We start from the raw sequence: 24,924 nt of genomic DNA, 5'->3' as shown, positions 1-24,924 counted from the left end.
ATCTTTTAAAGAATATGCACACAGACGTAGAATGTACAGAATATGTGTATACTATAGATAATAAGAGACCAGTTATTGTAAATAATGAAGGGGGGCCTGGATAATGCCCCCCCTCAGAGATTATGTATAGGAAGCTCCAATACTGGGGAAATAGTGGGAGTAGAATCATATCTGAGATTTCCTCCAAGTTTAATTCTGAATGTTGGGAAGACCTTTCACATTATAATACATTTCTTTCAGGAGGAGAAGGAAAGCAAGAACAATAAAGGGACCAATTAATACATGTCTCAATATTACATTATTAGACATTACTTTCCATTTTTCTTTCTGATGAGGAATTTTCTAAAATAATATTCTATTGCCAAAATGGTTACACTAGGGATTTTTCCTAGATTCCATGAAGGGATTAACTGGCATGTTACCTCAACCAGAGAAATTAGAGATTGCCATGCAAATTATAGTAGTTACCTTTTAAAATGATTACTAAGACACTTCCTAAAAGGTAGACGATTCCCTGAGGATGGAAGCTTACATGTGAGAGAACATGTTTAGAAGCTAATATAATATGTTTGATATGTGTGTGTTTCCCATACAGTAATTCGCTTTAACTCAACTAATGTTTATTAACACATTCTATATGTATGGAACTGTGCTAGGTATTCTGGGTTCATAAAAATTGACCCAATCCCTACCTTCAAGAAGAGGACTTTATATGCCTTAAAAAATGCAGTTCTCACAAAAATCCCCTCCTCAGAAGTAGCTTCCATTGATATTGCCATTTGACAGATGAGGTAACTGAAAAATAGTGAGGTTAAGAAATCTTCCCAATATTACATGGCTGTCGAGTTGCTAAGTTGGGGAGTTGCCAAATCTGTCTTATTCCAAGAACTCCACTCTTACCCTAGAGATAGATGGTAGCTAAAGTTGTAGGAGCAAAGGAGGCCAGTAGAGAAGTAAATCTGCCTGAGATGGAAAAGTTACAATCAAGTGCTTTCTGTCTCTAGTCTGTGATAATGGGTAGCCCGAAGGCCAATATGAGCCAAAGGTCTGATAAACTATGAGAAGCCAAAACTATCTCAGGTTTTCTCATTTTGCTTATTTATAAGTTTATAAATCAAGGTTATTACATCTAAGGGTTTTGAATAGCACTCTTTTTTTTTTTTTTTTTTTTTACGGTACGCGGGCCTCTCACTATTGTGGCCTCTCCCGTGGCGGAGCACAGGCTCCGGACACGCAGGCTCAGCGGCCATGGCTAACGGGCCCAGCCGCTCCGCCGCATGTGGGATCTTCCCGGACCGGGGCACGAACCCGTGTGCCCTGCATTGGCAGGCAGACTCTCAACCACTGCGCCACCAGGGAAGCCCCTGAATAGCACTCTTGTTCTGTCTTGTCTTTCATTTGCCTGCCTTCCATGGACTTCATCAAACATACTTACCAACCTCATTTTTTAAAATTTTTATTGGAGTATAGCTGACTTACACTGTTGTGTTAGTTTCAGGTGTGCAGCAAAGTGAATATTATATGCACATATGCATATGTCCACTCTCTTTTAGATTCTTTTCCCATATAGCTGACCTCATTTTTTTGTTGTTGTTTGGCCACGCCATGAGGCATGTGGGAATCTTAGTTCCCAGCCAGGGATCGAACCCTTACCCCCTGCAGTGGAAGCTCAGAGTCTTTTATTTTTTCAGATCTGTTCTCTCTTTCTGTGAGTTTGTTTGTTTGCTTGTTTGTTTTTGAAGTATAACTGACCTACAACACTGGGTTAGTTCCTGTTACGTAACATAGTCATTCGATATTTCTATACATTTCAAAGTGATCACCAGCATGTCTAGTTACCATATGTCAACATACAAAGACATTACATAGTTATTGACTACATATCCCACCCTGTGCATTTCATACCTGTGAGTCATTTATTTTGCAACTGGAAGTTTGCAAAGAGGTATGAACTTCCAGTTGACTTGCATTCTTAACCAAGAAACTTAGATCCCATGAATAAGGTGGTCTGGGGTAGTGAAAAGAGCATGCATGATTTGTGTCCAAAGGCCTGGCTTTTACTGCCTGCTCATGGATGCTGTGGCCTTGGAGCAGGTGTTCAGTCTTTCTGTAGCCAAGTTCCCTTCCTTGAACACTGGCAGCATGGAGTCTTAACCATTGGACCACCGGGGAAGTCCCCAACCACATTTTTCATATTCATGTTTTTGTTTTCTATCCGACCTCAGTTCTTTAAAAGTATTTAATCATTCATAAAACTAAACTTCTTGTTTCTGTTGCTTGTGCGATGGAAAGTAATCCAGAATGTATGTGCCAAGATACAGTACTTTGAGAAGGAGAATTATGGATATTAGAAAAATCTTAATTTTCTTCTCTTGTTCATCCTGTGTTCCCTTTTACTACTGTAAACAAAGCAAAGCGTCTGTACTTAGAAAATCTCTTTAGAAACAGGCAATTTTTATCAAGTACAGACTTCTTAGTAAGTTTAACAAAACACTCTCTTGTTGGGAAAAAAGCGCAACATAAATGAACACTAGTAGCAGTTTAATTCTTATTATGTTCTCGGTCTCCTTTCCAAAAATGTTGTTCTTGAGATTTAGAACTCTTTATTGAACCTTTCTGACAGTGATACAATAACTAAACTAAACCAAACCATCAATTAAGTAGATGTTAAGTACTCTTTTCTCATCAGATTTGTTTTGTTCTGTTCTATTCTGTTTTATTCTATCTTATCCTATGCTATCCTATTGTGTTGGTGGTTCATGTATCCTCCATCATAACCATTAACTTATCATATATCTTATTTGGGAAGCTATCCAGGTTCATCTTATATGGTGAGGATGTCTTTTTGTGTGTCCATTCTCTCCATTACTCACGTGCTGTGCTGCAAATCCTGGCTCTTTTCTTTCTGGCATAGTTAGGATCAGTACAGAAGGTTGTGTAACAAACTCAGAGGAGATTGCATAGGCTCCTCATCTTTGGCAAGAAAGTGATCATTACATGATAGGAGGAGTCCTCAAATGCTGCTGTTTGCCATTGTTATCTTTGCCTCCTGCTCTTTATTGCTGTCTCCATGCCCTCTGCTTGTTGTCTCTCTCTATATGTCCTATCCTCCTGACTCTCGTAAAAAGGTTAAGTTGTTCCTATTTTATTCTGTATCACAGGTTGGAATTATCCTTCACAGTTGGAATGCTTCTTCTTTTCTGAGATTTTTCTATGAATGAAAGGATTGTTTCCCCCATGCTTTCATTCAAGTCAGTTGCATTGTCTAGGATCTGACATGGTCTCCTTGGATTGTTGCAGATGTTCCCCCAACAAGTCAGGGGGTGGATCACAAGCAGGTCCAGCGAGAACTGGGAGATGTCGTACTGCATCTCCACAACCCCACCGTCCTTTCTTCCTCTTCGGTCGAAGTGCACTGGACAGTGAGTCGTTGTTGCTGCCGTAATATTTGATCTCAGTTTTAATAAGCAGATGACTTTGGAAGATCATTACCTGAAAAATTATATGTATATATAGAGAGATGCAACAGATAGTTAAATTATATATATCTGTTGCTTACCTCTCTACCAATGATAACTTTATAATGTAAGCATTGTTTATTATGGTAGCTGTGAAGTGGCTTTAAACAGAGAAAAATTTCATCTTGTGTGTATTTTATATTATGCTGCAGTAATGAGCTTTACCAGTCTCAGACGAAACAAATTATATATTCATAGTACTATAACGATAGGATCATTAGCATATGAATTTTTGAAACTGAAAAGTATTTCTGAATAATATTAAGTAGTCTTTTAAAATTAGGAAGTGGAAAAATACATTTTATTTCCTCATCCCCTTGACAGTCTGACTTACCTCTAGATATCTGTTGTGGAAGTGCCATGATGCCTCACATTTCTGCATGAAGCATAGAAATTAGTATCTAATATTTACATAAAAGCTGAAAAAGCGGACGTATTACAAAAGATAGTGATTTGTTTTTAGTATTCTACTTTATGTAAACTAGAAAACTGTGGAATGAAGTCAGATAGAATTTTTTGGCATAGTGTCACATTTAATTTTCATAATTTTCTAAAAAGTCAATAAAAGGACATGAATGGTTGCATTTTTATTTGTCATTTTAACAGGTGGACCAACAGTCTCAGTATATTCAAGGATACAAAATTCTTTATCGCCCGTTTGGAGCCAGCCATGGTGAATCGGAGTGGTTAGTTTTTGAAGTGAGGACTCCAACCAAAAATAGCGTGGTTATTCCTGATCTCAAAAAAGGAGTCAACTATGAAATTAAGGCTCGTCCTTTTTTTAATGAATTTCAAGGAGCAGATAGTGAAATTAAATTTGCCAAAACCCTAGAAGAAGGCAAGTATAACGAAATGTGCGGTTACTATGCATTGCGATACTCTTTTGTTAGGCTTTTATTAACTTAATGGAAAAGTATTAATGACATTAAGTCATAATATTAGTGACATTAATTATTAACTGTTTTGATAGAGAGCATTGTATTTTGTTAATAGGATTTATTTAATTAGAACTACTAAAAACCAAAATTCTATTATACTCGACTTGCTTTAGTAGTGGCCTACCTAAAAATGTGCAAATGTGTACATTGTGTTGCTTAATGACATATTGGATATATTTAATTATTCAGAACTAAGATTCACATTTAAAGATGGAATTATTCTCAATTTTCTTGTCTTTCCATTAATTATTTTTCATTCATTTATCAAATGTTATTTTGAGTGATGATCCGTAAATAAGGTGAGTAATGTTTTGGTTTGCCCGGGACCTTCTGGGCTTAGCATTTTATGCCTCATGTCCCTGGAAACCCCTCAGCTCTAGACAAACCAGTATGTTTGGACACTCTATAACTAGAGATTAAAAATTAGTATTTACGTAAAGGTTAAAGGTTACATGTCACAAGTGTACTCTTTAAAAATAACCAGAATTTTTCCTAAAATGTCTTTATTACTTTGATTACAATAAATTATAGGATACAGTTAATAACATGGATGGTTAGTATTTATCTTTATGCTTTTGAACATTTTTAGGGAGAACATGGGACTAGGGTTACAGGGTAGGAGAAAGAGGAATTCTCCTGGGATGTTTTGTGGAGATAATCTATATAACTTTGGTTATGGAAAACTCACGATAACAATAGGTTAGTGATATCGAGGAAAAACAAATAGTTTGGGACTATTCAAATTGAATGAGATACATCTTTAAAACATATACATATATGGATATAAATTTTATATGTTTTTGTTTAAATGTTAAATGCCTGCTTTCAGTGTTCTCTAATGTGCTCATAATATATCTACTTTTTAAAACAATTTCATAGCACCCAGTGCCCCACCCCAAAGTGTAACTGTATCAAAGCATGATGGAAATGGAACTGCAATTCTTGTCAGTTGGCAGCCACCTCCTGAAGATACTCAGAATGGAATGGTCCAAGAGTATAAGGTAAATACATATATAGCAATTTACTGATGGACACCGCTCTCCCCTGCAGAAAAAAAAAAAAAAGCAACCTTGGTTAAATTGTTCATGGATATTTGGCGCCATCTGCTGGTCCACACAGCAGCATGTAAAATTATTTTTAAAATACTTTCCTGTTTATTCAATAATTGTGGAATAATTTTTTCTTAAGCCATTTGAAAAAAAGAATTTAAAAGAGAGAATTTACCTGGTCACAGTACATATAGGTACATATAATTTCACACAAACAACAAACGTAAAGGCTAATAAAAGAATCTTTTTTTTTCCCCTTAAAAAACAGCTTAAATACATTTTGCAGAATTAGTTTGCCCCATAGAATTGTATCAGATATGGTTTGATTTCTTTCTTTTAACATGTTTGGAATTTTGTAACATTGGAGCTAAGTTGGAAAAATTATTTTATTGTGCCTGAAAATTCTTTTATAAACCTTGTTTTCATCTCTAAACAAAATTTTATGTCTCAGAGGAAATTCAATTATAAACTTCTGTATATATTTAAATGAATTTTTTAAACATATGATGTATTGTCAAGTAATGTAATCCAGTGATTCTGAATAATTATTTTTACCTGTGAAGTTATCAGCTCTAATCATTGAATTTAGAGAGGGTTATGTAGATTCATCTCCAGCAAATATTTTCAAGCATGCCAAGGTACAATAAAAATTAAGGACATGAGATTAATCCTGTTAATGAATATACATTAAAGCACAGTTTTAATGAGCTATGATAAATGAATAAACGATAGATTGAATTAGGGAAATCTCAATAGAGAGTAAATTTTATGTGTATTTTTTCAACACTTATGTAAACACACTACATACTAGAAGACTTTTAACTGGAAAACGTATTTCTATAGACACTGCCTTATATGTCCATTATACCTCAGTATTTTTCTAGTTACTAGCTAAATTATGATACTTTGTAAATTATCTCATATATGTAAATATTTATATATGTTTATTGATATGAAACTGATGCTAAGAAGGTGAACACATTTACCTTCTACAGGTAGTTATATGCTAACATCAGAATCACTTATGGAATCATTTTCCAAATATAGGTGCCTGGCCACCATTCTCAGAGATTCTGATTCAGTAAGTCTAATAAGGCCCTTGCATATATACTTTGGTAGATCTTTCCAGGTGATTCTGTTGTGCACTTTTGGATAATACCCAAATAGAGATCATAAGTGTACTTTTGAGTACCAAATTAATTTGTACAATGACCAAATATACTGAGCTCAATTTTAGGTATAACAGTTTATTTTAAAATGATTTTTAAAAACAAACTAAAAACCTCTGTATGACAGTTGCATGTACTTTAAAAGGGCAACATATTTTTAAAGTATTTAAAATACTGCCATAAATGTGCTGTGGATATTTTAGGGTATTTCAAATAGATCTTCTACTGTAATTGAGTCATTAAAAGGTAAGAGTCTCTACACTTTCAAGTGCCTTCTCATGAGTTTCAAGGTTATTTCAAGACTGGGAAGTGATGGGGTGCTATGGTTCAGTCCAGAAAAATAAACCGTCATAGAGATTTTCAAGCATATAAAATGTGGCGATGTCTCAGCTCTTAAGCGAAATTGTGTAACGTAGGCATTTTCCCCTAAGAGTCAAAACTCATTTCTCTCCTAAAGAAATGTGAAAGGGTGGATTTCACTTAACTTCATGGTCAATTTAAAATAATAAAATGCCTTTCACAACCTGATTGACTGGTACAAAATCAGTTTGTGGCTTTGGTTCAGCTGTGTAATGTAATTGAGGGGAAAAAAATCACAAAGGACTCTTTATTTCCAAATGGTCAGACCCTGGTATAGAGTCTGACCATTTGTTGTTATTATGCATTGAAATTATATTAAAATGATATTAACTTTCAAAGAAAAAAATTAAAGGTTCTTGCCCGTGTGATAGAGGACACTGACACTCTTAGATTTATTTGAAATCCCATTTCCTGTTACAGTTTAGACAATAGGCTACTTGAAACTAATCCTACACCTTGCTTAAGGACATCATAAAGAATATAGCATGTTTTACTGCTCCATGGATCATTTTCTTATAGAAACTGAGTCCAAATACTGTCATGCATCATATTCAAGCTCTATAACATTGCAAAAGATCACTCTAATAATTAAATAATCCATTAGTGAAATTTAAATTAAGGATTATAGCATAGTTCAGAAATCTTAATTTCCTGAAAATAATTTCCTACCACAAATATCAAAGTTAATGAGACATACAATAATTTTCTTATTAGGAGAATATTCTTCTTTTAAATCAAATATATATTGTTATTCTTTATGATCTTATATATGTTATTAAAGGCTAATTAAAATTACTGTAAATACAAGATCAGAGTGCTATGTTTCTTTCATTTTTCTTTTCAGCGCTATTTTTCTTTCAAATTTTTCTTTCATTTTCAACCTACCATAGGTGGAATAAATCCTAGAATGATCCTTACTCTTTATGTTCAGTTTTATTTTTAAAAACCATGTTTATGCCAAGATACTTTAGATTATTCAGAAGCTCTCTCTATTTAAATCAACTGTTTCTCAATTTTGACATGAAAGGTGATGGGACTGTGACAGCACCAGGGAATTTTATCTAGAGAACTGTTGAAGTAAAGTATTAGACACAGAGTTTCCTACTCATTTTTGTTTTGTGATATCTGGTCAGCTAGTATTATGCAAGTCCATAGTAGGAATGCAAATACTGAACGATAATAGGTAAGTTATTGTTCTTTATCTAGATGTATACAGCTTTTTGCAAGTTCCTTTTATTTTTTCCTGGCATATAATTTCTAGGTGTTAAAAAAACAAAAAATCCTGATGATAAGGTTAATAAGAACCAGGGTCTTGGTAGAATCATTTGTGGAATCATCTGATATAATCCTTTGTAGAAACTTTTATAGAATCACCTGGTATAATCCTTTAAAAGTATATAAGAAAGTTCAAGGAGGTCTTTAAGGTACTACTAAGGTACTACTAGGTTTGACTAGAAGAGTCTTCTCAGAACTAGATCCAGGGGATAAATGACTTTTGAAACTTCCTACATTAGGTTCATGATAGGTCTGAACTCTGTCTAAGTCTAAAACCACAGTGCTGATCTTTGCATTAACTTATATAATTTGTTGTGTTCTTCTTATAGGTTTGGTGTCTGGGCAATGAAACTCGATACCATATAAACAAGACAGTAGATGGTTCCACCTTTTCTGTGGTTATTCCCTCACTGGTTCCTGGGATCCGCTATAGCGTAGAGGTGGCAGCCAGCACTGGGGCGGGAGCCGGGGTGAAGAGTGAGCCACAGTTCATCCAGTTAGGTGAGTGCCAGTGCAGATCTGGTTTGAAAGACATATCAGTGTACCCACTGTCCTGCTTTTCTTTTTGGTATATAGTGGAGCCAACCATTGCAAGTTGAATAGGCTATGGAATGTGGCAATAGAATTATGAAAATGATGGTGTTAGCTTTATTTTACCTATCTATAATATCACAACTGAATTTAAACTTATCCAAGCACACATTTTTAAATGATATTTTAAGCAAAAGGCTGTCAGTATTGTGTCATCCTAATCCTGTCCTATTGAATTTTTTCATCTTTTCAATAAATACTATTAATTGAGCAACAAGGATGCCTCAGGGAACAGGAAAGATGCAGTCTGCACCTGCATGGAACTTACAGTTGTTTGGGTTTAAAAAGAAACAACTTAAACTAGGTATTGGAAGTTTACAGCAATATGCAATTTATATTCACCATTTTTGTGTCTTTAAAATTGTATTGCTTTTGATAACAAAAAAGATAGATTGAGATGTAAAAGAGCATTGGAATATGACATATGCTAATTACTTAGAAAGTTAAAAATGCAATGTGTGCTTCAAAAGTGGTTAGATGAATAAAAAAGAAACACAAAAACCTGACAGAAGCCTTAGTTACCACACTTCATGATAGACAATGTGGCATGAACATAAAATTCAAATTTATTGGTTACCAGTAAAATCTGAAACAAACAACAAAAAAACAGCACCAAAATTATAAATGGAAAGGGGAGAGAAAAGGGTCAGATATTAAGAGGTGACATTTAAATTAAGATACTAAGAAGTATATAGACAACTTTGTTTGTTCCTTTCACATCAGAAGTTAAGCATTAGTAATATTTCATGCCAGTTACTAAATTATGAAAATGAATCAGATACATGAATCTTTGTATATCACAAATAAGTATATAGTACTGTTGCATGTTGATAATATTGATGACATCTTAGAAATTATTTCAGAACAAAATTAAGAAGCATTCCACTGTGAATAAACTTTGTTGCTGTACGTAATGAACTTTGCATTCAATTTGGAAACGGCTATTGATGTTCCAGTGTTAAGACTGCTACCCGCTGTAACAGATAACACTTACAGAACTTCTGGAGTGCAATATAATAAAGTCTACCTGAAGTCCAATGGTTGTAGCTATGGAGGGTCACAGACTGATGAGGTGTCCCTTCTTTAACATGGGGCTTCCAAGGTTGACCCTGGGCCAGAAGAAAGGAAGAAAAGAAACACATAGTGTGGAGGAGGGTTTAAATGGCACATGTCTGGAAATGGTGCACATCACTGCTGCACAGAGCTTAGTCTTGTGATTCCAAACAGATGAATGGCAACACTGCAAAATCAAGTAACTGGCTAGGGAGATACCTCCCAACAGCTCTATGCTATGAGAGTACCATTCACGTCTTTAGTGGAGAGCTTGCTGCTTCTGCCACAGCCATTGGCCAGAATTTGATTTTTGGATTATCTATTACAACGAGCACTTTTTTTTTCAACAGAGATTATAATATACACAACTTTTAAGCAAAAAGAGCTTCATGGTTTATTTCTGGTTCATTTATTCCAAAATTTTTAGGCAATACCGAAAACTATGTTTAAAAATTGCTTGATGTATCTGTTACAACGTTATCTAAGGTATGGGGGAAAATAGTCTGAACATAGATCTTTTTACTCAAATAGTTGCCTAGTTTTGTGAAAAGTCAGTATTAACTTATTAAAACTGAAATTAAAATTTACATGGTGATGACCTTATACATTGTCATGTCATTTACTTATTTTGTATAATATATGACTTTCAGTACTGGGTTTTCAAATATGAATTAGAAAAAGGACCATGTGTAATTTTATTTATTTAAGATTTAAATCATGGGATTTAAGGGTCAAATTGGTTTTTTTGAAATTATGGATGTGTTCCAATTTTCCATATCTTAATATAGCCTCAGCTGCAGTGAGACAAAGACTGAGGTACAGAGAGGCCATTTTAATTCATTAGTCACACCACACTTTATTCTGTTAAGCCCATCTGGTCGTCTGCATGGAACCTCTCTTGGCTGTCTGCATAAAATCTGAAGCTACCCAACTTAACCTTGCACAAATAACCATGAAATCTATAAACCTAGCAGATACAAAGGGTGTAGTAGAAATAAAAAGAAGAGTCAGCTTGGTGAACTTTCAGAGGATGAAGTGCTTGTAGGATAACCATAGATAAAAGAGTCTGGAACATGAAATAAAACTTTCAGTCAACAAACAGTTGAAGGCAGGTGACGGCAACTGCTTGTGAAAATAGGTTTTTCAGACTTGACCCTCCACAGAATGAAATCTGGAATTCTGTTCAAGAAAAAAGCAAATAAAAAACACACGCATGGGCTTCCCTGGTGGTGCAGTGGTTGAGAGTCCGCCTGCCGATGCAGGGGACACAGGTTCGTGCCCCGGTCCGGGAAGATCCCACATGCCGCGGAGCGGCTGGGCCCGTAAGCCATGGCTGCTGAGCCTGCGCGTCCGGAGCCTGTGCTCCACAATGGGAGAGGCCACAACAGTGAGAGGCCCGCGTACTGCAAAAAAAAAAAAACACACGCATGCACAACATGAGTAGCAACTTAGCCTTTTTACGTAGAAAGGGGTGCTATTTTCCTAAGACTGTTTCCTTAGCCATTGAATGCTACTTATTTTACCTGCCAGTGTCTTAACAGGATGCAATGTCATTTAATAAAGAAAAAATAATCAGTAAGCATTTTTTTTCTGTTTGAGAAATGTTATTCATAACTAATGAGTTATACCAATTATTTTTCTTGGAAAAAAATAGAGTTTTGGACTGAAACAAATGTTTCTACTTTAAAGCAGGTGGTGTTAGCAGAACATTTTCAGAGTCAAATGCACGGGCTTCAGTAGTTGTGGCACGCGGGCTCAGTAGTTGTGGCGCATGGGCTTAGTTGCTCCGAGAATAGCAATAAATTCTATCAATTTTTAATTCTTGAATCAAAATAGCTGACAGAAAACGGGAGACTTTTTGACTATTCATAACACTTGATAATTCTTGCCCATATTTAATGAACGTTCTTATAGCTATTGCTGGCCATGTTCATTATTTTAAAAGAAAGATTTTTCATAGTTCTTTCAATGGTAACATGATTTTAATTTTTCATTGTTTTTTTATTAATGATTCTGAATTTTTTTTTTTTTTTTTTTTTTTTGCGGTACGCGGGCCTATCACTGCTGTGGCCCCTTCTCGCTGCGGAGCACAGGCTCCGGACGGACGCGCAGGCTCAGCGGCCATGGCCCACGGGCCCAGCCGCTCCGCGGCATGCGGGATCCTCCCAGACCGGGGCACGAACCCGCGTCCCCTGCATCGGTAGGCGGACTCCCAACCACTGCACCACCAGGGAAGCCCAACGATTCTGAATTTTTATAGACCCTTCTAAACATAGTTTCAAACAATGTGTTTCTGAGGCAGTTAAGTGTCTTAGACTATTCAAGGGTGAGAGGAGGGGAGATATACACACACACACACACACACACACACAATTTTTTTTCATTGTCTCATTGAGTTTTACACCCAAATTAAACCAAAGACGGCTTTTCAGATTCTCATGGAAACCCCGTGTCTCCTGAGGACCAAGTCAGCCTTGCTCAGCAGATCTCAGACGTTGTGAAGCAGCCAGCGTTCATCGCAGGAATCGGGGCAGCCTGTTGGATCATCCTTATGGTTTTTAGCATCTGGCTCTACCGACACCGGAAGAAGAGAAATGGGCTGACTAGTACTTATGCGGGTATCAGAAAAGGTATTAGCTTTCCTAAGCTTTCCATATTTTACTGTGTTTACATAACTCTTCATTTTAATCTGTGACTCCAAGTTATTCATGATTACGCATATCCTATATGAAATTATTTTAATATATAAAGATTTTCAAAAGTGCTTTTATTTTATTGCAATATCTAGGTATAACCTCCTCTTGAGTATCAGTACTATAAATAGGCTTATCAGTTTCAGGCCCAGTTCCTTTAAAATATATTTCACCAGGGTAGGTCTACACTTCGTTGTGATACCATTCCCTTGTTCTCTTAGGGAATTACTTTATATTCTGGAGGAAACTTTTTAATCTCCTTGTCACAGGAATTATAAATACAAGCTTTGGACTGTCACACAATTTTAAAGGGCGTGTTGTTGCCCTTTGTAAAGCTAAAGAGATTATTTATAAATAATGATATTTCCGATTATTTCTGATTATTTATGAAATAGTTTCTTAATAAATGTGCTTCAGTTTTCAGAGAGAGGAGGTTTAGAACTTTTTTATTGTTAAATTTAAAGTTGCAGAGCTGAATATGTATATACTGTTAATGGGTGATGATGATTTGTTAAAAAATGTGTTTACAGTTTAGAAGAGAACGTTTATTTAGCTGCAATTGTTTACAATTTTATGGACAAGCCAAATATGCTAAGGATTTCACAGACACTTTTACCACATATTCTCGAAGTCTGTAGGTCGGTGGTTTGTATTTTATATTTTGTGATGAGGTTGTTAACACTATCAGATAGATAATCCTTTTGCCTTTCCCTCCTCAAATAGCTTCATCCGCTCTTGGGCATCAGATCTGGGCTCTAAGGCTCGGTGATTGTAAGTCCCAGTTTTCAGGCCACCATCCCAATTTATGTCTTTAGTCCAACAAATTATTTACAGTGCTCCTTTGGCTCTTAAAATTGTCCTAGTTTTTGGATGGCAAATTATACACTCACCCTAGTTATAGGGCCCACACTTAAGTCTAAGATAACACTTTTGCTGCCAAGCAAATTTAGAGGATGACCAGTAAACACATACCCCCTGCACCATCACCACCCTTTAAAAAAAATTGTCTACATATTTCCTAAGTGAACATTTCCTACGTGGCTTGGCCAAGTCATTTCTCTGATCAATGATATGGCAAAGTCAGAATTTGTTAGTGCTAGCTAGACCTTTTCTCAATGAAAAGTTCTACTGAATATCCCTGTACGCTTGTAAAACAGTCTGGGACAACAGTCTTAAAATATTTGTGCCCTTGGTCCCAAGGTGTCTTGGCAAGAGTCAACACAAATTCATCACCCACACTGTGGAAATCCATGAATGTGCCTCCTGTCCATGGCTCCACAGCAATCTCTTCGTGTACCTACGTTCACCTTAGTGTTATCATCCTTAAATATGTCTTTTTCAGATATGTGTCCTATGCAGAGATAAAGCAAAATGTCAGTATCCCTGCCTGTGAAATGGAAAACGAGGGCTGGGAGGTTACTGCAAAGAGACTGGGTGCTCGTTACGTATACAAAGTAGATCAATGTCAGGCACACGTGTTACCATATAAAACCTTTGACTGAAAAACAAGGCAGAGAAGGGGTTTGTGGGTGTCTGTGTGTTGTGAAGCCGGGCAGGGGCAGGCTGTTGGGAGTTGTGCGTTTGAAATCCCATTTGAATGAAGAAAAGTGACTAATTAACGTCTAGACTCCTGAATTCCCCAGGAATCCTGTATTTTTTATTGCCATGAAGTCTGATGGCTGTGTAGTTGTAACAATTGAATGCTCTCTCTTGTCTTGAAATCTAAATATGTGACATGAAACCCTCTCCCCTTCTGAAGTGTTTCTTTTCTTTTACTAATGTACTTTAAGCATGCCGGCAAATGCCTATGTGCTCTTTCTGCAAAACCTGTTAAACTAATATCATTGTCCTTTTAACTAGCTTGTGTTTAAGCAGAAATCATAGAACATAATTACAAATGTAATTGGTGAGCATTCGATTCTGCTTTCCTCACTTTGCCGTGTTAGCACTTTTTCATAATTCTGGTTGTATGCAGTTTTGAAAAGTGCATCCTGAAATCTTAAATTGTCTATGCCCAAAACAATGCTGGTAATTCTAAGAAAAAAGGAAGTGAAATATTTTAAAGAAATCAATAGGCTGTTGACCTATAAACCATCAAACCAGAGTGTGACTTTCGGGTAATAGTGAGCATTTTTAACATTTCCCCCCTACATTTATCCGGAGGTGTACCCTCTGCTCGTACCCCTTATCCACATACATCCACGTAGTGGGAGTTTATTTTATTACTGGAAGCTTTGAGAATTAAGTTGTCCTTTGGTGTACAAGCTGTAAAAAATTCATTTAGACAGAACTCTTTTCATCTCTTTTTCAATTCCTTAAACTGAGGTTAGCAGTTGGCTAGGAATACTGACGGGGACCTTTCATTTTTTGCCTGTGTCCTTTTTATTGCAAATTAATGTTCAGGCACTGCATTCTTCCTTGAGTAGCTTTACTTTCAAATGTACCTCTTTATTATTTTTTATGAGGACTGGTTACTATGGCTCTGAATTTTTGATTGTAGCTAAATTACATTGACTCTCTGAAAAGACCTGACTGAAAGAAGACACAGTAGAATTCCTAAGACAGAGACCGCTGTGCAGCAAAGGAAGCCCAGTGTATAAACTGGATCCCCAGCATTGAGGGTTTTGTTTTTGTTCCTCCTAGTATGCTCAGAAATAAAATGGTTTGGTAAGAAGTGACAGTTGTAAAGGATGCTACGGCATTTGAATTTGCAACCCCAGTGCTCTAATCTTCAAGTAAATTTCTTGGAGAAGTTCAAATGTGAAGTGGAAAATACATTTTTGGCAGCTTTTTGATCCGTGATAAGTAATCAACATTCTAGTTTGTGTGTATTAAGGATTTCTTAAAAGCAAATTTTAGTCTACAAGGAAGTAATGTAGATTTCCTTGCTTTCTTTACCAGAGCAGTGTTTACTTTAAATTAACATGAAGAGCTTGGAAAAAATGTCAGCCTCCTCCCTGTATGAAATGACATGGAAATAGCTGTGGTGTTATCCAACACCCAGGAATGAGAGAAGATAGGAAAAGTGGCAGAGGCAAGGCTGCTACTTTTGAGGTCTGCAGTTCAATTTCAGGCATTATTGATTGGATTAAGATGTATAACTGCAGGGTGAAGGTTTTCAGAGGGGCATTATTGTTCTATTGTTTAGCTTTTGGTGTGGTATTTAAAAAAAAAATGCTTAGCCTACTTCTAGGAAGCTTCTAAATGTAAACTATAATAGAGAAGTTAAAGTTTAAAGCTCCCCATTTTTCCTGTCCATTCACAAATTTCTATCATGATAAAAATGTAGCATTACACTGTTTATATGATAAGTATCAGGCATTTCTTGGCAGTGAAACAATTCAGTTTTATGGGTTTTTTTGTTCCAGTTCTTTCTTTGCTTGCTGCCTTCCTTTCTTCCTTCCTTCTTTCCTTCTTTCTTTCCCTCCTTTCCTCCTTCCATTTCCCTTTCTCTTCCTTCCTTCCTTCCTCCTTCCATCTCTTTCTTCCTTTTTCCTCTTTCTTTCTTTCTTTCTTTCTTTCTTTCTTTCTTTCTTTCTTTCTTTCTTTCTTTCTTTCTTTCCCCCCTCTTTCTTTCTTTCTTTCTTTCTTTCTCTTTCTCTCTCCTTCTTTCTTTTTCTTCCCCCCTCCTCCCTCCCTCCCTCTCTCTCTTTCTTTCTTTCTCTTTTTGTCTTTCTTTCTCTCTGTCTCCTTCCCTCTGTCTCTCTTTCGATGATGAATACTTAAACACACCTATTAGTTAGCCCACTTTAATAAGCCTTTACTTTAAGATTTCTAGATAAGGTTTACGCAAGACTCTGATAATACTTGTTTAAGAACCCATTATCCAATGTTTGGAAATGATTAATAGTTGAGGACTCCTGTTTGTACTAAAGCCATGAGCTAAATCTCTATTACTAAATGCAGGGGTCATTTGCAGGCTAACCCAGCACAATCCCCACCCCCTCCCGTCCTAGAACGTCAGATCCTTCAAAATGGTACCTCAGAGACAAGCTTCTTTTTTAACCTCAGATTTGGTTTTATTCATATATCAGAGTGTCAGAACTACTGGCCTAGTTATTTACATTTGTTTTATGTTCAGCTGTCTGCTTGATTTATACTAATGTGATATGTTCCCTTTCTCTCTTCAGCTTAATAACTGGTTTATATTTTGTTTTGATTTTTCAGTCCCGTCTTTTACCTTCACACCAACAGGTATATATTTGCGCTTACCCCCCTCCTTTTCTTTGTTAGTTTGGCATGTGTTGTACTATTGTGTTTCTGTTTTTATTTCATTTTCTGCAGTAAGCTGGGGGGAAAGGACTTACAATGGAAGACCGTACATTTACTCATGCCAGGCATGCACTTGAAGTAGAAATGGTTGGTGTTGCCTGTCATTCCTTCAATGCCGTTACTTATTCGTGACTCCGCATTGCATCTTAGCCTTGTTTGCATGTGTTTCATTAGATGGACACACTGTTTCTACCCTCAGCATGATTTAACATGCTAATGATCACATTGATTATTTCAGACTTGGCAGTGCATTTTTTTCCCTTAACTTAAGCTTTCAGGTTTTCAAACAAAAATTTCTCTCCCTTGCAATTCTTTATCCGTACAATCAACATTCTTAAAGGTAACCAAAATATCCAGCACATGTGAAAGATAAAACTTGTCATTTTCCCTAAGTCCGAGCACTAAGATTCCATTCCATTCAGTTTCTTTCAAAGTGGGTCCTCTTCTTTCGATTCACCTTTAGTAAAAGATGTACCTGTAGCCTTTCCTCCTCGGTTTTAATCCAGTTATTATAATCACTGGGAGCACTTATCTCTCCTTAACAGACTCCCAGTTTGGAGTTCTTCTAAGTAGCAGAATTTGGCAGCTTTTAGAAACATATTTCTCCTTAGAAAATGGGTCTATATTTACAGACACGCTAATAGCCTTAACCCCTTGCCTGACTATGTGCAAATCTTTTTCGGTTATGGCTAAATTTTATACCCATAATTTATTAAGCCGAGGATGCTTTCAAGAGCGTTAAAATATATTTTCAATATGTATACATGTCTGATGAAAATACATTGAGAAGGGTTTTCACAAGCCACAGTAAAAACTAGGTCGCATTCATTACTAGTCACAACTTGGCATACATCTTTGTGTGTGGAGAGAAAGAAGGTTTATTTTAACGTTTATCTTTGTCTTACTGGTACTCATATTTCTGGGGAAATGGTCTGGTAGGTTTTTTTCTTCCCAAATTTAAGATTCCACTTACATAAAATCATGAAATTACATGAAAATAATAAATTCAAAATTGGAATCTATGAGAATGTGAATGTACAAACGTGTAATAGTTATAGTTAATAAGAGTGAACTGAAGTTGGCTTCTGCTTAGTTTTCAACCTTGTTGGCACGTAAAGAAAATAAAAATAACTTATATCTAATTCTGTACCATCTTAAAAAAATACTAGTTGAATTGGAAATCTATTTCCTGTGATGAATTTTTGCAATGCTTCTAAGTAGAAAGGAAGAAAACATGCCATTCTAGAAATATGCTCATGAATGTCATAGCTTTTGATATATAAACACAAACATGTCTATTAATTGTTCCTTTTTTTTTGGTAACATTCCAGTAACTTATCAGAGAGGAGGCGAAGCTGTGAGCAGTGGAGGGAGGTAACTATCCTGCTTGTTTTGTAGATTCTCAGGGGAATTCCAGGTATTTCTTCTTGTCTTCACCGATGACATCACTTTCTTTGCTTAAAAGGTTTAACTTAAAGGTGAAATTTGTTTAAATATTTCGGAAATACTCCATTCTGTTGTGCTGTGGAGCCAAGCTTGTTTATACACAAATGCACTTGATTGGAGCTGTTGCATCTTAGTCAGTGAACGCCAGAGGGAGCACTTTAACCGGGAAAGACAGACTTGCTGATTTAGCAGATAATTAAAAGGAGTTAAAGTAATTAAGCGCTGGCATTTATGAAGATTAAGAAATATAGCTAGTTAACAGACACTATCAAAGAAAAAGTGTTCATTTGGAAACCTGCTGAACACAGCATTGGCTCATAAGTTGTTGTAGTTTATGTCTGTTTGTTTGTTCTTGTTATGAATTCAACATAGTTCAGTCTCCATTTGCCGGAAAATATGTTGAAATAAAAGGAGAATCTAGGTAGCTTGTTAACACGGAGGTTTTTTTTTTTTTTTTCCCCTCTCATTAAAATGAACCTCAATCCTACATTTATGATTTTTTGGTAATTATTATTCAGTGAACTTTAATATATTCACAGAGAAATCACAAATTGATGTGACAGACGGCTGAAAGGGGATGAAAGAAGGTATAAGTTACATGAGTCAAGCTTCAGGATTTTCTATGATAATTTTTTCTTTTCAAAAACAGTAACCTCTAGCTTAAGGTGTAAGAAAAAAAACCTTTTCACCAGAACCATTTTCTAATTCAAATTCAGTTAACTTATTGAGTGTCCTGCTTTGTATAGTTAGATATGTGGTTGCAACTGGAAAAGATAAAAATAAGAAAGAGTGGTGAAAAAATTGTTGACCACCTTTAGCAAATGCTGTACAAATTTGACAATTAGCACTACTGTTTTCTTTCCTGGGTACTGCTGCTAGCTTCCTGTTTTCATACCTGTGAAACAAAGTCAGCCACTGAAAGACCCCAAAGCTAGGGAGGTCTTCATAAGGAATAAATCCACTTGATTCAGGAATTAAACCAGGGCATGTTTTTGCATCCGGGGCGATTCTGTCTAAATCATACCCCAGACATTCATGAAACAGTCTCTGGCATAAGAACATTCTCTCGTGGATAAATCTGGAACCTGATGCTATAGCCACCTCTCTACATGTGTATATTCATGACGGTAGACTTCAGCTTTCTCATTAATCAGATCTTATGAAAATGCTTATTGAGCATCTTCTGTGGGTTCTGCACCAGTCTCTGTGCATGAGCACGTGCACAGATGTGCTTTCTCTCTCACACACACACATGCGCACACATATAAAATATGTCTAGTTTCTGCTGTAAAGGAATTTTCAACCTAGGTAGACCAGATTATCAAGGAGGAAATGATGGCGGGGATCTCTCAGTACCAAATGCTCGTTTCTTCAGCAGGACTGAAAAATTACAAAGTTCCATTTGGAAAGGTCGCTAAATCATCATACAGAATTAACCTTCTGAATGTAAAAATAGTATAACAGTGAAATGGATTTATTTTAAATACCAAATAGAAATGATCTTTTTACCAAATAAAATGACAAAAAAGGCTGGAATGTTATAGAGGCAACAGTTAAATAAAGATCTTAGAGTTAGTGCTCAAAATGACAGTTACATACACAATTTTAAATTTATTTATTCATCACACCTATTTATTGAATACCTACAATGTGACAGGCAGTGTTCTAGTTGCCTGGGATGCATCAGTGAGCAAAGTCAATAAAAGTTCCCGTCCTTCTGAATGTTACATTTAGTAGGGGAGATAGAAGATTAATAATAAACATTTTTTAAAAAGTCAACTCTATAGTAGAAGCAGTTGGTGAGTGCTTTGGAAAAACCAGAACAGGGTAAGAGCATCAGGAATGCGTTAGGAAGAGGTCTCATTTTCTAGCCATTTGTGAGTGTGTGGTGTGTGCGTATGTGTGTTCTGTGTATGTGTGTTGTGTGTGTTCCATGATCCAGTGTGGTAAGAGAATGAACAGTGAGTCAGACTCTTGTACTTACTTCTCTGATGCCACCTCTTAAACATTGGATTCCCTCAGGCATCTCAGACTCTGTGAGCCCTCACTGTATCACCCGACTCATGTGGTTAATGACACCTAAGTCAAAATGTCAAGTCATCCTCTTTCCTGCATCTATTACTGCATTTCGTTGATCCTGCCTTCTTCTCCCTTCACTGTCGCTGTATTGTTTCACTTCAAGCTCTCTTTGTCCCTTGTCTAATCTGTTAAAATTGCTCCCAGCAGTCCTGCCTTCATCTACCTTCATTACAACTATTTCCTGTTAATTCCCTTTGCCCGTTGGAACCAGAATGAAATTTTGAAATGCATATGGATCATGTCTCTGAGCTTCTGAAGATCCCAGTTTCAGTAGAACACACCGTATTTAAAATAGCAAGTCCAAACTGGGCAGAGCATGTGAAACCCACAACCTCTAGGGCCTTGTAGCCCTCCTCATATCTCTGTGTGCCACCCCCTACAATCCACTGTGTCAACCCACCTGCCAATCACCAATATTGCATTCTCTTCTATGCACTTATTACATCAGCCCATAATGTGTCCCCCTTCCCCTTGTTAGTTGGCTGAGGTTCACCTGCTGTGTCCTCCGTGCGCTCCTTGTGCTGTATAAATACCACAGTTAAGCACCTAATAAGAGGTAATGCAATTATCTTTTGTTTATATCAGGGGTCAGCAAATTATGGCTCTTGGTCTGAATTTGGTCTGACACCTGTTTTTGTAAATAAAGATCTATTAAGATACAGCCAGACTCACTTGTTTACATATTGTCTATAACTGCTTTCCCACCACAATTGAAGAGTTAAGTAGTTGAAACAGAAAATATATGTCCCACGAAGCCTAAAATGGTTGCCCTCTAATCCTTTATAGAAATAGTTTTCTAACTCCTGGCTTAAATGATTGTTTCCCACCATAGAATGTGAGATCCTGGAGTTAGAGGCTATGTGATTTATTAATCAATAATTAAATGCATGAAGTTTTGTAATGCAATAAATGTAATTTATTGGATTATAGCCATAAATTCAATATATGAATTATTGATCTTTGCAAGATATCACCAAAAAGTATCTAAAGAAGGAAGGGATGAGTTATCGAGTAAATAAATGTCAGAAGACTTGAGTTCATTCCTTGATGAGAGAAGATTTGGGGGCCCTGGACATTTTCCTCTGATAAAGGAGAAGGTTGAGAGAGGAGAACCTGAGAGCTCTCCTCGTTCTCTAAACTGTGAATTTCCCTCTTCACATAAAAGGGAAAACGAGGATGGCGGGAAGCAAAGAGACCTCTTCTCAACTTAAAAAGGGCAAAGGATTTGCAGTGTAATCCAGTGGCAGATCATGGATCTTAAGTGGCTGTTTCTATTCATTGGTTTTCCTTACCTCCCACATCTCGATCTCCTCTTCCAAACAATGAAAACCTAGTTAAAATCCAAACCACAGCAGAAACCAGGAATCAGCAGAGAAAGCCTGAAGAAAGGCATAGGAAAGGCTAACCAGGTCAAGAATGCCAATAGCACATTTCCTGGCAGTGGGAGGTGAGAAAGAAAGAGTTCAGGCCTCGCTTCTCTTTGAAGGACTGACCACTCTCAGCTCTATCCCTTGCTTCTTCCTGGGCTTCAGAATTCTTTCAAGCTATGGAAAGAAAGAGGAGACAGCCTACAGGCAACCCTTGCTGCTGGGCCCCTTCACTATTTTCCCCAGCCCCTGGACCCTTTAGTATCAGTATTTTATTTTGTGGTTTAGGAGTTCAAATAGGTTGGTTGGTTGGTTTGTTTTTGGAGTGAGTGATTGGAATGTCTGGAGTAACAGGAGCAGAGGAATTGAAGGTAATTGCCACATAATTATTTAAGTGCATCTGTCCTCTTTTCCTTTGTGACACAAAACTATCCCCTTAATATAAACAGGAAGTTAAATATGGTTTTTGGGAGCCCTAGTCTCTTCCTTTCCCTGATAATATCTTTTTGAAGACAAGGAAAAAATAGGCAAAACTCATATATTAGCATGAAAATATAACAACTAACATGTTATATGATATATATGTATAAAATGGTTGCATTTTTATATATATAAAATATGGTAACATTATATAATATTTCCGACATATATTAATCACTATAACCAGCACTGTGTTTTGTTTCTGCTTCATTTCTTATTTTTGGGCAGCTAAATCTGTCTCATACACACTAGATCATCTTAAATGCATAAAGATAGCTTGAGAGATTGTTAGTTTCTAAAGACCCTAACACCCTTATCAGAGTAGCTACATATGACCTTGACTTCCTCAGAGTTCTCTGAAATATACACATGGCATTTTAAGATTCATTATGGGCCAGTAATCACGACTCAACCTTCTTCCCTAGATAATTAGCATTCCAAACAAAAGTCTGAACTGAAAGCTAGGATGTGAATTGTTAATCCTACTTCCTGTTGGAAAGCTCCCATACATATGAAAAGTTCTTTTCAGCCTCTGATGATATCAAAACGTTCACTTTTAAAAGTGTTTTTCTGAGGGAATCGTAGCATGAAAATTTTGTCTATTCCTTTTGAAACGTGTAAGACAGGCTTGACCCGTACTTCAAACATCCTATAATATTTCTACAGTATCAAATATGGAGATTTATTTTTAATAATTTAAAAAGTGATAACACACTTTAAGCTCACGAGAAAATAAGGAAAGCTATAGACTACTAGGTGCAGAATTTCTATAACCAACATGGATTTCAAAAGCTCCAGATATCTGTGATGCAGCTTGCATTTAAATGTTTTAAATTTAACAGGTCAGCAACATTGCTCTTCAAAGCATATTTTTATCAACAATTTTAACAGTAAATTTATTCGGTTTTAACGGCATTATTCTGAATGTTTAGACTTCAGACATTACCCCCCTCTTCCTTTTATTAAGAATGTTTGAGGGTTTTAGGAAATTTCAGCACTCTCCAGTATATGTGTTTATAGTATTCTGGCTTAGAGTGTGGATTCTACGGACAGACTCCTTGGATTTGAATCCCAGCTCTGCCACTTGCTCACTTTGTGTACCCATGCACAAGTTTCTTAACCTTTCTCAGGTATCTCAGTTTCCTAATCTTTAAAATCTGAATAATAATAGTAACTACTCTGTAGATTATTAGAAAGATTAAATGAGTTAATACACATGAAGGTCAGAACAACGCCTCACACATTGTAAACAAAGGGTAAACATTCATTATTATTACAGATATATGTATACACACATATATACATACATATACGTATACAGATATATAACTTATAAATCCGTATTTTTCATTTGAAGTGAATTATTCCTCAAATAACCATCATTTGCATAGAAAGTTTCCTCGGTTGATTCTCTGTATGCCAGCATAGGAACCATGGTGAGTGAAATGTCAGGTTCTTGCTTCCCAAGTAAATGAAAGTGTGGTTATTGCACTTTAGCAAAGAAAATGAAACCATGAAGAAAATCTTTTCAGACTCTGTAGTGCCAGTCTGTTTATTGTGGATCTGACAGTACATGATGCATCGTATCACCTCTTTTGCTGGATTATCAAATGGAGTCAGTATTGGAAAAGGACCTCAGGATTTCCATTCCTGGACTTCAGTCTGTGTCTCTGGCACTGGTGGTCCAGGGCTGCCATTAATAACTGCTGATGTACTTTGCATTCCCAATGCACAGTGAAAGAGGATTAACATCTGTCGTGCAAAAAAAACCATGAACGCTAATATTTCTTACAGTGGACAACGTTTTACCAGATTTAATTCAGTAGCTTTCCTTTGTTTATATAGGATTTAAGGCATCTTACATTGTCACCATCAGAAAATGTTGACAAGCTTACAGAACTGTGCACTGAAACACTGATGAGGCTCTCTGCAAAATGTCACAGAGCCCCAAACTCACTATCTCTGAAACATGGTTTTGAAGAAAAATATGCAAATGTGCTTACTGTGAAGCATCCTTTATCTCAGTAAAGAAGCTTGTTCCATTTTTTAATGAAGTTGTGAGAAGGATCATTATTTTTTAATGGGTCAAAAATTAAGAAATGCAAACTGTCTTAACGAGAATATTCTTTATGCTACTAAAACACTACAAAATATAAGTATCCACATTTTTTAGATTCCATGTTTGACTTTTAGCCACTGTGACTGAAGGTGGAGTAGAGCATTACAAATGGTACAATATTTGTCTCACTGTTTACAACATAATGGCTCTATAAACAGAGGCGTGCCTCCGAACATTACATTATAGTTGCCTTGTCTGTAAAATAAAAGGAATTAGTATATCTTTCGGCATAGTTGACCAAATTATTTGTGAGACTAGTGAGATGAAGAATTTTCTGGAATTCTGAATAGGAAATATCATTTGCTACTTATATAAAACTTGCTTTTATACATATTTTTTTCTTTAGGCCAGGACTTCTCAACATCAGTGAACCTGCCACGCAGCCATGGCTGGCAGACACGTGGCCTAATACTGGGAACAATCACAATGAGTGCTCCATCAACTGTTGCACAGCAGGCAATGGAAACAGCGACAGTAACCTGACCACGTATAGTCGCCCAGGTTAGAGGCACAGA

The 24,924-nt window shown here is 36.4% G+C and overlaps 1 protein-coding gene across 1 annotated transcript in view; it reads left to right on the top strand.

The window, feature by feature from the left end:
• ROBO1 (roundabout guidance receptor 1) overlaps positions 1 to 24,924 on the top strand; it is a 390,378-nt gene that overhangs the window by 322,155 nt on the left and 43,299 nt on the right. Inside the window, exons 14-20 of the mRNA XM_022579460.3 lie at positions 3,301 to 3,422; positions 4,125 to 4,356; positions 5,336 to 5,457; positions 8,639 to 8,810; positions 12,386 to 12,583; positions 18,250 to 18,292; positions 24,756 to 24,910. Coding sequence (XP_022435168.1) covers positions 3,301 to 3,422; positions 4,125 to 4,356; positions 5,336 to 5,457; positions 8,639 to 8,810; positions 12,386 to 12,583; positions 18,250 to 18,292; positions 24,756 to 24,910 — 1,044 coding nt within the window. The remainder of the gene's footprint in view (positions 1 to 3,300; positions 3,423 to 4,124; positions 4,357 to 5,335; positions 5,458 to 8,638; positions 8,811 to 12,385; positions 12,584 to 18,249; positions 18,293 to 24,755; positions 24,911 to 24,924) is intronic.

This window comes from Delphinapterus leucas, chromosome 4, assembly GCF_059928025.1.
Source record: "Delphinapterus leucas isolate spDelLeu-1000000601 "Yukka" chromosome 4, BTC_Dleu_Yukka2, whole genome shotgun sequence".
Lineage (NCBI taxonomy): Eukaryota > Metazoa > Chordata > Mammalia > Artiodactyla > Monodontidae > Delphinapterus > Delphinapterus leucas.
This window is presented reverse-complemented; position numbering and strand designations above follow the sequence as displayed.